This window comes from Panicum virgatum, unplaced genomic scaffold (assembly GCF_016808335.1).
Source record: "Panicum virgatum strain AP13 unplaced genomic scaffold, P.virgatum_v5 scaffold_1235, whole genome shotgun sequence".
Taxonomy (NCBI): domain Eukaryota; kingdom Viridiplantae; phylum Streptophyta; class Magnoliopsida; order Poales; family Poaceae; genus Panicum; species Panicum virgatum.
This window is the reverse complement of record NW_024376265.1, coordinates 119685-131521: the sequence shown is the minus strand read 5'-3', so window position 1 is coordinate 131521 and position 11837 is coordinate 119685. Positions and strand designations below refer to the sequence as shown.

The window sequence follows — 11837 nt, the reverse complement described above, 5'->3', positions numbered from 1 at the left end:
TGGAGACACCCGCCGCTACCGTGCTGGTCGTCGAGGAGGTTCCTGCAGCCCCCAGGGTTCTTTCGGCGTCGGCACCACCAATCACTGCTGTGGGTGAGGACAACGTGGTAGCTCTAGCCGACGCGCTGGGGGGTTCCTGAGGATATTCCGGAGGGGCCCCCGGTGGCAATGGAGGTGACCAGCTCCCTTGCCGAGGATTGTAGCTGTCAGCACCGAGGTCAGCGCACCCGCTTCAGCGGTGGCGCAACCTTGGCGGATCTGCAGATGGAGTGGCGGCCGCTTGTGTCGCCCGCGTCGATGAGCTCCCCTGCAGCCGCCTCGATGAGCTCCGATCATCGGCTGGTAGATCTGTCTGAGCAGGGACTCGACAATGTGGATGAGGGTGTCGCCATGGTGATGGAGGCCCTGTTAAAGGCTTAGCAGGTGTTCTCTGGCGCTCGGCAGAAGGTTGAACGGAGGCATCACCTCACCCATCTTCAGATGCAGGCAGCCACCGACATGCTTAGATGGAGTGACGCTGCCCTTCAAGATGCCAAGGTCCAAGTGGCGGCGGTGGCGGCTTTTGCGAGGTGCCTCACGGCCGTTTCAGTGGTGGTCGTGGCAGCGGAGAGGGATGCGGCATTGGCGACAACGACAGAAGTTGAGGCCCGGGCCTTGGAGGCCTAGGTCAACAACACCACCCTCAGCGCGATGGCGAGGGATGCTATCGCCGGAGCTGAGGACTTCGTCGCCCGCTCGGAGGCGGTCTTGGTGCGGAAGGAGCAGGACCTCGAGGTCCGTTTCCAGGTGCTAAGCGTCAACGAGGCTTCCGTGGTGGCCTGCGAGGAGGCGGTGGTCAGGGGGGAGTCCTGGCTTGCCCAGCGGGAGGAGTTGCTAGGCGCCCGGGAGAAGGCGGCTGTGAAGAAGGAGCAGAACGCCCTCCTCCAGGAGGAGAAGATGGTGGCCACAACACACGAGGCTTGTCGGCAGCAGCAGAAGATGGCGGAGGATCTCCGTCGTGTGCAGGCCGCGACAGCTGCTCTGCAGGTGAGGGAGGAGAAGCTCTAGGCCCGTGAGGAAGCGCAGGGGGACCAGGAGGCTCTAGCTGCAGAGGCGAGGCACTTCGCGGCACTCCAAAAGGAGGTGGACGAGCTCAAGGCCACTGCCGAGGAGGACGCCTTCCTCCAGAACAACACGAAGCAGAAGGCTTGGGATGCCTACCGAGCCTTTCGCAAGGGCATCTCAGAGGGTATGCGGCTCAAGGTGCTGCCATTCCCGGAGGTGCAGTGCGAGGCCACTGTTGGAGGGGCACTTGATGTGGTGGAAGCTCTGGGTACCTCGCTAGCAGGTGCTCGGGAAAGGATCTCCAAGGCCATCGAGGCAGAGGCTTGGGAGATGGGTGCAGACTGTGCTCTGGAAGCTTAGGTAACGGTGAAGAGCCGCGCCTAGGACCTCCCAATCGTGGACTGGGTAGAGGCTAGCCCTGACCTAGACCAGACCACGAAGAGTGGGCGAAGGGGCAATGCAGAAGCTCTGCTAACTTCATCGCCTCGCTCTTCAAGCGTGGGGAGCCATCGCCTACCAACTCGGAGGACTGAGCCATGGAGCCGACAGAGCTTTCACTTTTCCTTTTTGTGTTATCTCCTCTGCTCTTCTGTGTATAAATGTCCTTACTTAAAAAACTCATCTCAGTCTTGCAATTTTTGCTTGATCTTCTTTCTCTCTCTCTTTTTATCGGGGTTCATCCAGAGCATCGCCTGGGCCCCGGCCACTTGGCATCCTCGAAGTCCCTCAGGGCAACACCTGAGGAATCTCCAAAGTCTTTTAAGAACTGCGCGACTCATACCCAAGCTTACGTAAGCTCAACCTTCTGGCCCTTGAGCTTTCGTCAGCCTGAGCCTCTACGTCCATCCGCGCTCGGGCTTTCGACTCTCGACCTCCATCCGTGCCGAAGCCTACGTTAGCTTGAGCTCCCGACTCCCGAGCTTACGTAAGCTCGGTCCTCTAGGACAGCCAACTCCGGAGCTCTCCAGGACCGAGCCTAGCAGCTCTGTGATTTCCTTATTTGTGGATTCCATAGATCTCTGGAGGCTCCTGAAATTTCTCAAGGCGGAAGATAGGTAACTTTTCCCGGTGAATCTCCACAGGATACCTTACTTATTGCAACCCTCCCCTTTTCAAACCGTAACCTACTACGGGGCTCAACGTGGAACGCCCGGAGCGGGGCCTAGCACACCATCTTACGCTGCGGCCAAGAAGAGATGTTCGGTTGAAGATAGGCTAGGCCGAGACTCAATGACCACCGCAAGGGGCAGAAGACTACCTGGAGGGCCACTGGTTAGTCCTTACGGCTTAGCCAAGCTCGGGGCACAGCTTTGTACCAAAGCATCGATCTTCTCAACCACAATGGAGCGGCGGCATTGACCCGATGCCTAGACCCAGCTAAGGAACTCCCGCCTTTTACCACGGCACAGAGAGGGTCCATTCGGGTACCCAACAAAAATTCACATGAGGGATACTTAAACATATGAAATTAAACTTTGGAAGCTGTTTGAACTACTTAAACATATAAAATTAAACTCTGGAAGCTGTTTGAACATCATTTCAGCATTTCTGATTGTAATATAGAGATTGCATGTACAACACATGCGGAAGTATGTACAAGGGTACTAGATGGCCCCAGGCAACATGGTAAGAATAGAGGTTCATAGCATGGTTCCTTAAGGATAAAACTTACACAGGTGCTCGATGTTCCAAGTGAACGGAAGCTCCTCGCCACCCTCCATGGCCAAGCGGACGCACCCAGGCCAACAAACCTCGATCACTCGGTAGGGACCCACCCTACTTAGTATGCACCGGAGCACAAGGTCTCCTATAGCAAGCGATCGAGGCCTTACGTGGCGTTGGTGGTAGTGATGGAGCGCTTGTTGATACTTGGCAGCACAGAGAGCAGCTTGGATTCATCGTCCCTCAAGGAGTATTGTATCTTCTTAGCGGAGCTCTTCCAGCATTGCTTCGTCGAAAGCGCTTACCCGGGGGCTGCGGTTCGTGACCTCTAGGGGGAGGACAACTTCCGCCTCGTACACCAGAAAGAACGGTGTCTCCCCGGTGGCCCGACTTGGTGTTGTCCGGTTCGCCCAAAGGATTGGTTTGAGATGTTCCATCTACATCTTGTTGTAATGCTTCAAGTTTTCGAAGGTCCGAGTCTTGAGCCCCCTGTGGATCTTGGCATTGGCCCTTTCAGCCTGGGCATTGCTCAGGGGGTGATGTGAGGAGGCGTAGCAGACCTTGATGCCCATGTCTTCATAGTAAGCTTTGAACAGGGCATTGGTGAACTGTGTGCCATTGTCAGTGATGATCCTACTTGGAACTCTGAACTGGGAAATGATCCCCCGGAGGAACTTGACAGCATAATTCTTATTTTGGTTCCAGAGGGTAAAGATTTTAATAAGGATTCCAAAAAGTCCTTATTTGCTATTTTAGGATTTTTCTACAATTCTTAATTGAATTTCCAAGTTTACTGCAAAAATGTAAAAACAAAACTAGATATTATTTTTTTAAGTCCCTGGATTTGCAGAAAAGGGCACAAAAAGAATTGAGACTCGCAAATAGTCCCCTGGCCGGTTAAAAACAGGGGACGGCGCGTAGGGAGGGCGGCGCCGGCCGCTTCCGGCGACGGCGGTCGCCGGCGGCGAGGGGACCGGGGTGGATGGGCTAGAGGACGTCGAGAGCTACCTTGGGGAGGCTTCGGCGCGAGCTGAAGTGACCGGAAGGGGGCACGCCGGCGAGGACAGGGGGTGGCGGCGGTGGTCCACGGCGGCGGTGGCACTCTTTTGTGGCGCGGAGGTGGTGGCCGGGCCGACGAACATCAGTGGGCGACGGGAAAGCTCGCTAGCTGGTCAATGGGGGCAAAAGAGGGTCGGATAGGGGAGCTCCACGGCGAGGTAGGGGCGGTGGCGGTGTGCCGCGGCGGTGGCTTCGATTCCCGGCATGGGAGGGCTCACCGGTGGTGGGGGATGGGTCTTGGAGCAAGAGGACATCGAGCTCTACCTATTGGTGGATCGAATCGGGGTTGGGGATGCAGGAAGGGGGAGCTCCGCAGCGAGCTCGGCGGGGTGGCGGCCATGGCGTGCAACGGCGGCGTCCCTGGCGCGCGGGCAGGGGCTCGGCCTGGCTCTAGGAGATGCGGAGCAGATGTGGAGCGAAGTGAGGCGGCCTGGGATGCGAAGAATCGCAGCGGGGCGGCGGAGGATGGCTGGCGCAGGGGCTGGCGGCGGCTCAGCTCAGCTCGGCCTAGCTCGAGCTCGAGGAGAACGAAGGGGAATGGGGCGCCAGGAACTCAAGGAGGATAAGGCGCACGGGTCGGGCTCGAGGAGGATAAGGTCAAGGACGGCCGACATGGGCAGCACAGGGCGACGGCGAGCGGCGTTTGGCGGCGTAGCACGCGGAGAGGCGCCGAGGGCGCGTGTCACCGGCTCGAGGTGCCAGGGGAAAGCGGGTTGGGAGAAAACTGGGGGCGCGGGGGTGGTTTGGCTCATGGCGCGGCGTGTGGCCGGCCAGAGGACGGGGCGCCGTCCCCGACGTTGGCCGGCGCATGGACGCCATCACGGCGAAAAAAAACAGAGGAGGGAGAGAAATGGAGATGGTAGTGATGGCAGTCTTGTAATTTGATCAAAGTTCAAAATTTTCTTTTGTAAACTCAATTTTTCTCCATTTTCTTGGCCTCAAATGAAAAACTTTTGAATATGAAAGTTGTTCAAAATTTTGAGATCTTCAATTTTTGTTTCAGGCAAAACTTCATTTGAGATTTGGTTTGAAAGTTAAATTTGAATTTTGGACGATTGTGCATAATTGCCATATTCCAGTTTAATTTAAATTTTTCTTCACTTTTTGTATAGAAATTTGAAAATACTTGAACATGAAAGTTGTTCCACATTTAAAATGCTACCACTTTGCTTTAGGGAAAAATTTCTTTTGAACTATATTTAAGAAATTATTTTAAAAGCAGATTGGTTTGAAATTTGAAGATAGTTTAAATCTTTAAAAACCATGATTCAATGCTAATGATGATGTTAAACACATGATTAATCCTAATTACTTGGTAATTAACACCTGGGGTGTTACAGCCGCTTCCCGAGGATGCTGTCGCGCGTGAAATAACCGCCTAGCTGTCGAGGCGAAGAAAGGAAAGGCGGAAGCGAGGAAGAAGAAGAGATTCCAGCGGGAGGAAAAGAGGCAGGACCTCACGAGGCATCGGAAGGCTGGTATGATCACCACCAGCGATGAGGAGGAGCTGAGCATGCTCAGCGATGATGACAACAACGAGGATGATGATGATGACGACGACGAGGAGGGCGACGACCGTCTGGATTGGGTGGCCCTCTCGCTCAGCGAGGAGTACGTCAGTGGTGAGCAGGCATCCTCAGCCAGGGCGGAGGCCAGCGCCCCCTCCCCACCACGAGGGATCTCTTCCTCGCCCCGGGGAAGTTCCCTTGGGGTGGGGTCGCGGTCAGTGCGTTGGGGAAGCTCCACGCAGGCCCTGGGTCGTCGTCGGCGAGGCGGAGCTTGAAGCGGGCCCGCTCGTCTTTGACCCGGTAAGTGATTCACGATCCATCAGTGTCGTTCTTATTCGGTCAATCTTTGATTGTCAGAGTTGTTCTTTGCAGTGCGGATGCCGCCCAGAGGACTCTGGAGCTTGCCCTGCGCAAGGTCGCTACCAAGCAGTGGGCAATTTCGAGGGTCGTAGCCCTGGCCAGAGCCCAAATGGACCGACCTGCGCCAACGGGGTCGGGAAGCCGAGGAGATGATTCTCCCAAAGCCCTCCCCGAGCGGCCCGCTCGGCCAACAGAGGAGCCCAAGAGTAGTGGGGATCTGACACCCACGGCGGCGCCGATAATCGTGCTACCCGACTCCCCTGTCGGCCCCATGGGGGACTAAGGCCTGGAGGAGACGGTGCGGGAGGATCCCCCGGTGATGAAGCCGGTGCGGGAAGAGCGGACTCCACCCCTGCAGGGTCAAGTCGCGCAATTCCGACACCTGCGGACGGAACGACGGCCGCTGGGGAGGCATCATCTACCGCAGGAGTGGTGGTCGCACCGACCCTACCCCTCGCGATCGCGCCGACCCCCGCGGCTCAGTTGAATGTCGTGGGTTCGTCCGCCGGGAGCGACGGCGGCGGGGGGGGGGGGGGGGTTGACTTGTCCCGACCCTAGCGCCCGTGCGGATAGACATCGACTGGGGGCAGCTCTGAGGAGCGGCGGCAACGATGGTGAAGCTGTCGCGCACCCTCATTGCTCCGGCGGTTCTGGTAAGTTCTCTGGCGCTTGATTTGAGTTCTTCAGCTGGCTTCCTTACTTGTATCTGATCCCCACCTTCCCATACTTGTTGGCTCAGTAAAAGGAAATGGAGATGCGAGACCAGGAGTGCCGGGCCCTGGAGACTCGGAACAGAGCCATGACGGAGGAGCACCAGGTGAGGGCGGCAGAGCTCACCATGGCACACCAATCCCTGGAGGATGCGAACGCCCGTACGATTGCTGCCACCGCAGGGCTCGAGCAAATCCAGCAGGAGCGAGACGAGATGCGCGATGGACTTTAGACGGTCATGCGGGAGTGCGACGCCGCTGTCCGAGAGTGCGACGCCGCGGTGACGACTGCTGAAGTGGCATCGAAGCGGGAAAAAACTGCACTCGCGAGCCTTCAAGGTACCTTCTCTGTTTCCCTTTTTCGTAGGGTCGGTAGATGGTTTACAAGGGTGTTGAGTTTCGTTGTCCTCCACCTGCCCCCTCCCATCTTTCGCAGACGTGCGGGATGAGGCCGCCAACCTTCGACAAGAGTTGGTTCGAGTCGAGGGCCTGAAGCAGGATGCCGAGGCGACGGCGGCCTCGCTGGCCGTGGAGGTCGCCACGGGTCGTGCTGCCCGCGTTAGCCTGGAGAACAGCTCGCGGCCCAGCTCGTCGAAGGTGTGGATCGGGTGCGCAAGGAAGCCGAGGGTGCGCGCAAGGAAGCATTGGACGCGCTGTTCCTCGGGGTGCAGCATGCCTTTGCTGTCACGCATAGGCACTACGCCAACATCGCCCTGCACGAGCTGAGCGAAGGGTTACCCACCGACTACACCGACGCCGATCTAGACGCGATCGAGGAGGAGGTCACTCCATTCGCCCGTACCCTGGCAGAAAGGATGCAGGATGTCGAAAATTAGTAGACGAAACTGCCTAGGGTTGGGTTGTAGAAAAATTCCTATCTTATCTTAGTTGGACATGCTGTTCTGTAAAACTTTAAGTTTGTTAGAATGTGATTTGCTTTTGTGACAAAGCGGTGTTGCCTACTACTGCTTGGGTAAATGACACACGAGTTGCAGACCGAGGCAACATCCTTTGAGCACATGTGAGGGAGTGCAGCTGCCGTCGAGGCATTAGCGATCTCGCATTTCGACCCACGGCGCTGAGGGAATTCCAGGGTCTGCAAGCCTGATTCGTCCGACCCAAGAGTCACGGAGATGGGGACCATACCAACACAAGTATGGTACCATCATCCCCCAAGTAATCCTCGACCCGAGTAGGGGCAAGGGTCGGGGGTTACTCAGGAGGAAAAATGAGAGAAAGAGTTTTTCAAAATAACTTCATCTCAAAAGGTTTACACGACTTATTATGTTAGGGATAAAAACGACGTACCTGTTCGATGTTCCACGCGTTGGCGAGAGCTTGGCCGTCGGCGGTCTGGAGCTTATATGTGCCGGGTCAGAGCACCTCTGCTACGATGTAGGGACCCTCTCATGGTGGGGAGAGCTTGTGGCGATCCTTCTTGCTCTGCACTCGCCGCAACACCAGGTCACCGACATTGAGCGCACGCCTTCTAACGTGGTGATGATGGTACCGACGCAAGGCCTGCTGGTATTTGGCCGATCGTAGGAGCGTGATGTCGTGCACTTCATCAAGCTAATCCATGGCGTCCTCGAGGGCGGCGTCCGACCCCTGCTCGTTGTAGGCCTTCACCCTCGGGGAGCCGTATTCCAGATCAGTAGGCAAGATGGCTTCCGAACCGTATACCATGAAAAATGTCGTAAACCCGGTGGCACGACACGGAGTTGTTCTTAAGCTCCACAAGACAGCTGGGAGCTTCGCGACCCACCTGCCGGTGAACTTTTTGAGCCAGTTGAAGATTCTGGCTTGAGTCCCTGCAGGACCATGCCGTTCGCGCGCTCAACCTGCTCATTCGTGCGCGGGTGGGCCAACACCGCCCAGTCAATGCGGATATGGTGATCGTCACAAAACTTGAGGAATTCTTTCCCCGTGAAGTTCGTGCCATTGTCTGTGATGATGGAATTCGGCACTCCAAAGCGGTGGACGATGTCTCGGAAGAAAGCTGTAGCCTGCACCGACTTGGCCGTTGTAATAGGCCTGGCTTCGATCCATTTTGTGAACTTGTCCACTGCGACAAGCAGGTGGGTGAAGCCCTCAGGTGCCCTGCTCAAGGGTCCGACCATGTCTAATCCCCAAACCGCAATGGGCCATGTGATGGGGATGGTCTGGAGCGCCTGAGCTAGCATGTGGGTCTGCCGAGCATAGAACTGGCACCCTTCGGAGGTGCGTACGATTTGATCAGCATCGGCGACCACTGTCGGCCAGTAGAAACCCTGGCAGAACGCTTTCCCAACCAAGGTCCTCGGAGCGGCGTGGTTCCCGCAGACTCCGCCGTGGATGTCGGTTAGCAGTTGTCTCCCCCGCTCAATGGTGATACAACGCTGTAGGAACCTTGTGTGGCTCCGTTTGTAAAGTTCCCCATCAACCAGGACGTATGATTTAGCGCACCGGGCAAGCTGCTGGGCCTCCGTCCTGTCGGCGGGGAGCGTGTCTTGGAGGAGATAGTTGATGTAGGGTTATCTCCAGTGTCCTGCGAGGTCGGGAGCTGGTGCCTGTTCGCTGTCCAGCTCCATGACCCCAACGTCGGATAGGAGGGACGCCGACTCGCAAGCCCCCGAGCCCTTTTCGGGATGGTCGGGGCTATACGGGGTTGGGCACTGGATCCCCGTTTTTTCCAACATCAGATCGGGCTTGGGAGTAGCGGGGCGTGCCCCCGCACCCTCGCCCGTCGATTCGACCTGTGGCCGCCCCTCCTCCTCGAAACGGATGGAAGGTTTGTACAGATCATTGGCAAAGATGCCGCCAGGATCAGGCTGGCGTTGCGATCCCATCTTTGTGAGCTGGTTGGCGGCTTCATTGAAGCATCGCGGAATGTGGACGAGCTCCAGGCCATCGAACTTTTCCTCCAGCAGTCGCACTGCCTGGCAGTACGCTGCCATCTTGGGACTCAGACAGCCTGATTCCTTCATCACTTGGTCCACGACAAGGCGAGAGTCGCCTTTCACCACTAGACGCCGGATGCCCAACTCGGCGGCGATGCACAAGCCATTGAGGAGGGCCTCATATTCCGCAACATTGTTAGATGCTGGAAATGGATGCGAGTTACGTACTTCATATGGATGCCGAGCGAAGAAAGGAACACTAGGCCGACTCCGGCCCCTTCCTTCATTAGCGAGCCGTCAAAGAACATCGTCCAGTACTCTTAATCTACAGGGGCCAGAGGCAGCTGGGTCTCCGTCCATTCCGCCATGAAGTCGGCCAGCGTTTGGGACTTGATGGCGGTACGCGGTGCGTATTCGATGCCCAGCCCCATAAGCTCAAGCGACCACTTGGCGACCCTTCTCGTGGCGTCGGGGTTACGTACCACCTTGCCGAGTGGGAAAGATGTGACCACCGTGATCAGATGCGACTCGAAGTAGTGCCTCTGCTTGCGCTTGGCAATCAGCACCGCATAGAGGAGTTTTTGGATTTGGGGGTATCGGGTTTTGGTGTCGCCCAATATCTTGCTCACAAAGTACACGGGTTGCTGTACTTTCAGAGCATGTCCATCCTCCTCCCTTTCCACGACTAGAGCAGTGCTGACCACCTGCATCATGGCAGCTATGTAGAGCAGGAGTGGCTCCCCATCCGCTGGGGGCACTAAGATCGGTGCCTTAGTCAGTAGCGACTTAAGGTTCTCGAGCGCTTGCTGGGCCTTGACAGTCCAGGTGAAGCGATCGCTTTTCTTCAGGAGCCGGTAGAGGGGAAGACCCCGCTCCCCCAACTAGGATATGAAATGGCTGAGTGCGGCGAGGCACCCAGTGACATGCTGTACTCCCTTTAGATTTTGCATCAGCCCCATATTCGTTATGGCACTGATCTTATCAGGATTGGCCTCGATCCCTCATTGTGAGACGATGAACCCGAGGAGCATGCCGTGTGGAACCCCGAAAATGCATTTCTCAGGGTTAAGCCTGACCCCATTCGCGCAGAGTCGGGCGAACGTTAGCTCGAGGTCGGCCACGAGGTCGTCGGCTTGCTTGGTTTTGACCACGATGTCATCGACATACGCCTCAACGGTTCGCCTGATGAGGTCGCCAAAACATCTGATCATGCACCGCTGGTAAGTCGCACTAGCATTTTTTAAACTGAATGGCATCGTGACGAAACAATATGAGCCAAAAGGGGTGATGAAAGTTGTCGCGAGTTGATCGGACTCCTTCATCGCAATCTGGTGGTATCCCGAGTAGGCATCTAGGAAGCAAAGGGTTTCGCACCCTGAGGTTGAGTCAACTACTTGTTCTATGCGCGGCAAAGGAAATGGATCCTTTGGACACGCCTTGTTGTGACTCATGTAGTCAACACACATTCTCCATTTCCCATTCTTTTTTCTTACAAGAACAAGATTAGCTAGCCATTCGGTATGCTACACCTACTTGATGAAGCCTGCATCCAAAAGCCTGGTGATTTCCTCGCCGAGGGCCTGCCACTTATCTTCGTCAAAGTGGTGTAGTCGTTGCTTCACTGGTCGGGAACCCAATTTGATGTGGAGCGAGTGCTCGGCGACCTCCCTTGGTATACCCGGCATATCCGAAGGCTTCCAGGCAAAAATATCTTTATTCGTACGGAGGAAGTCGACGAGCGCGCCTTCCTATTTGGGGGTCAGCTTTGTGCCGACCCTCAGCTTTTTCTCGCCCGACACCTGGGGGTCGAGAGGGATCTCTTTGATGCCCTCCGCGGGCTCAAAGGACCCGGTCTTCCGGTTGGAGTCGGGAGCCTCCTCAGCAGCCTCCATCCTGATTAGGGGGAGCTCCTCAGATGCCAAGACTGTCGAGGCGAGCTCACAGCTGTCTCTCTCATACTGGTATGTGCGCTGGAAACTCAACCCGACGGTGATGACGCCTCGAGGGCCCGGCATCTTGAGCTTGAGGTAGGTGTAGTTGGGGATCGCCATGAACTTTGCGTAGCATGGTCGTCCCAAGATTGCGTGGTAGGATCCCTTGAAGCCCACCACCTCGAACGTGATTGTCTCCTTCTGGAAGTTGGAGGGATCCCCGAACGTCACGAGCAGGTCGATCTGCCCGAGTGGTATCACCTGCTTTCCTGGCACAATGCCATGGAACGGAGGCCCATAGGGGTCGGAGGCGTGAGTGATCGATCCCCATCGCATTGAGGGTGTCGACATAGAGGATGTTGAGGCCGCTGCCTCCATCCATGAGCACCTTGGTTAGGCGCTTGTTGCCGACGATGGGGTCCACCACCAGAGGGCACCTCCCAGGTTGTGGGACGCTGCTCGGGTGGTCGGTCCGATCGAAAGTGATCGCCGACTCCGACCACCGGAGGAATGTAGGGGTCACAGGCTCGGCTGCGAACACCTCTCGGCGTGCAATCTTTTGCTTGCACTTTGATTCACACGGGGCCGGTCCTCCAAAGATGATGAGGACATCGTGGTCGGGGAAGGCTTCCTCCTTCTCCTCCTCGCCACCAGCCTCTGCTTCAGGCTTCTTCCGCTCGCCCT

At 56.6% G+C, this 11837-nt stretch overlaps 2 protein-coding genes across 2 annotated transcripts; both read right to left on the bottom strand.

Moving 5' to 3' along the window:
• Window positions 1-7915: 7915 nt before the first annotated feature.
• Window positions 7916-8463, bottom strand: LOC120693957 (uncharacterized protein K02A2.6-like). Its single transcript, XM_039977122.1, has 2 exons — window positions 8109-8463; window positions 7916-8010 (listed from the first exon to the last, which is right to left on the bottom strand). The coding sequence occupies exons 1-2, from the start codon at window positions 8461-8463 to the stop codon at window positions 7916-7918; spliced, it is 450 nt and encodes a 149-aa protein (XP_039833056.1).
• Window positions 8464-10970: 2507 nt separating this feature from the next.
• On the bottom strand, window positions 10971-11489 carry LOC120693956. The gene has a single exon (XM_039977121.1). The coding sequence runs from the start codon at window positions 11487-11489 to the stop codon at window positions 10971-10973; it is 519 nt and encodes a 172-aa protein (XP_039833055.1).
• Between the last annotated feature and the right edge of the window lie 348 nt (window positions 11490-11837).

Coding starts and splice junctions, on each gene's coding strand:
- LOC120693957 (XM_039977122.1), bottom strand. CDS start 8,463: ATGGTCGGACCCTTGAGCAGGGCACCTGAGGGCTTCACCCACCTGCTT. Junction 8,011..8,108: donor CTCAAAAAGTTCACCGGCAG/GTGGGTCGCGAA, acceptor ACGGTTCGGAAG/CCATCTTGCCTACTGATCTG.
- LOC120693956 (XM_039977121.1), bottom strand. CDS start 11,489: ATGCGATGGGGATCGATCACTCACGCCTCCGACCCCTATGGGCCTCCG.